General features: G+C 51.1%; 1 protein-coding gene across 1 annotated transcript in view; it reads left to right on the top strand.

The window, feature by feature from the left end:
* Positions 1-873: 873 nt before the first annotated feature.
* Positions 874-1462, top strand: part of LOC146592830 (tapasin-related protein-like) — a 9792-nt gene continuing 9203 nt past the window's right edge. Inside the window, 1 exon segment of the mRNA XM_085310341.1 lies at positions 874-892. Coding sequence (XP_085166467.1) covers positions 874-892 — 19 coding nt within the window.

Below are 1462 nucleotides of genomic sequence, written 5' to 3'. Positions count from 1 at the left end.
GGCTTGTATTTATTCTGCTTCCTCTGCAGACAATCAGGAAGTTAGCATTTTAGAAAACTAAGGGGAGATGAGCAACTTAATGCTTTGTATGTTATTACCCAGTAACAAGACGACAGTCCCAGAAGCTGACACAAGATGAGCTACATGGTCAGCTTTGGGCCTGCCACAGAAGGATCACCTTTCTTCCCCCAAGATCCCAGCACAGCGAAGCAATACCCCACCGCAAAGAGAAACTCAGGTGCAAGCTGTGTGATCTCTGCACAACTGTCCAAACAGGCATCTACAGAAGTCATGCAGCACCTTTCTGCATTTTACCTAAACATGAAACTGTAGAGGTGCACACATGCACTGAAAGTCAATAGCATGTTGTTACATCGCTATTGCATTCAGTTGAAATCATGTGGCTTTACCATTCTGCATTCAGCCTACATACTCTACAAGAGCAGGGTGCATCTGGAAGCCAGAGCTATTTCAGTCTGGTTGGCAGTTTGCTTAAGAGCAACATGACAAACCAGGCTCTCCATTCTTCTGGCAAGCTCTAAATTGAATTAATTTAAACCCAATCTCCACTTTTCTGTAGCCTTACAAAGAGAAGTGGTCTAGGAATGTCTTTTATGGATGTGTTTGTACTTCACAAGTTTGCTTCACTGAGAAAATGAACACCTGGGGAAACCCTGTATGCCAGGAGGAAACCCRTTTTTCTTTCAGCTCTACTGGCAGRAAACGTTAAGTGTYTTCATTCACACTGAACACTTGCAGCCTGCTGCTAATCCTAACCTCACAGAGCAGGACCGTGACAGTACCCACCACCAGGCAAACGCCATGCAAAGCCTCCTGCACTTGGAGGGATRTGTCTTTTACAGGAGGGAAGGCATGCCTCAGGAGTCTGCAGGTGAGGAGGGAACACCCTGCACAGGGATTGCTTGCACCTCCAGATCTGCAGGTACAGCAAGATCAACAGAGTAACACAGCTCGTCCTTGCGCATAACCCACCTACTCACAACTCGCTACTTCCCACTGCTCCTGCAGCAGACAGGGAGGGGAAGGAAAGGCGAGAGACTGCGAACAGGGCCCTAGAACACGAGGCACCCCACAAACCCTGGGAGAAGCGGAAAACTTCCCTAGGCAAGAGCGCCACACACCACACAAGTGGTTTAAACGTCCTTTCCCAAACCTTTTCAAAAGGAAAGGCGAAGCATCAGGAGGACGAGGCGCACTGCAACGACACCATGTCGGATCACCTGGTGAGGACAGGGAGGACCTTCCTTCCCCTGTCCAGACGCCCTGGACACAGCACCGCCTCGCTCTGCTCCAGCCCAAGAGCAACGGGAACCGCCACACTCAGGCAAGGAGCAACTGGAAGGTAACGGGGCAGCTGGTAAATAGGCAACAGGGGTGCGAGCCCCCCATGGCCACAGGCACCCAGCCTACCCCCCCGCCTCAGCCACCCACAGCCCCCCCC

The sequence above is a fragment of the Rhea americana genome, unplaced genomic scaffold (genome assembly GCF_003343005.1).
Source record: "Rhea americana isolate MKP2758 unplaced genomic scaffold, rheAme1 scaffold_317, whole genome shotgun sequence".
Classification (NCBI taxonomy): Eukaryota; Metazoa; Chordata; class Aves; order Rheiformes; family Rheidae; genus Rhea; species Rhea americana.
This window is presented reverse-complemented; position numbering and strand designations above follow the sequence as displayed.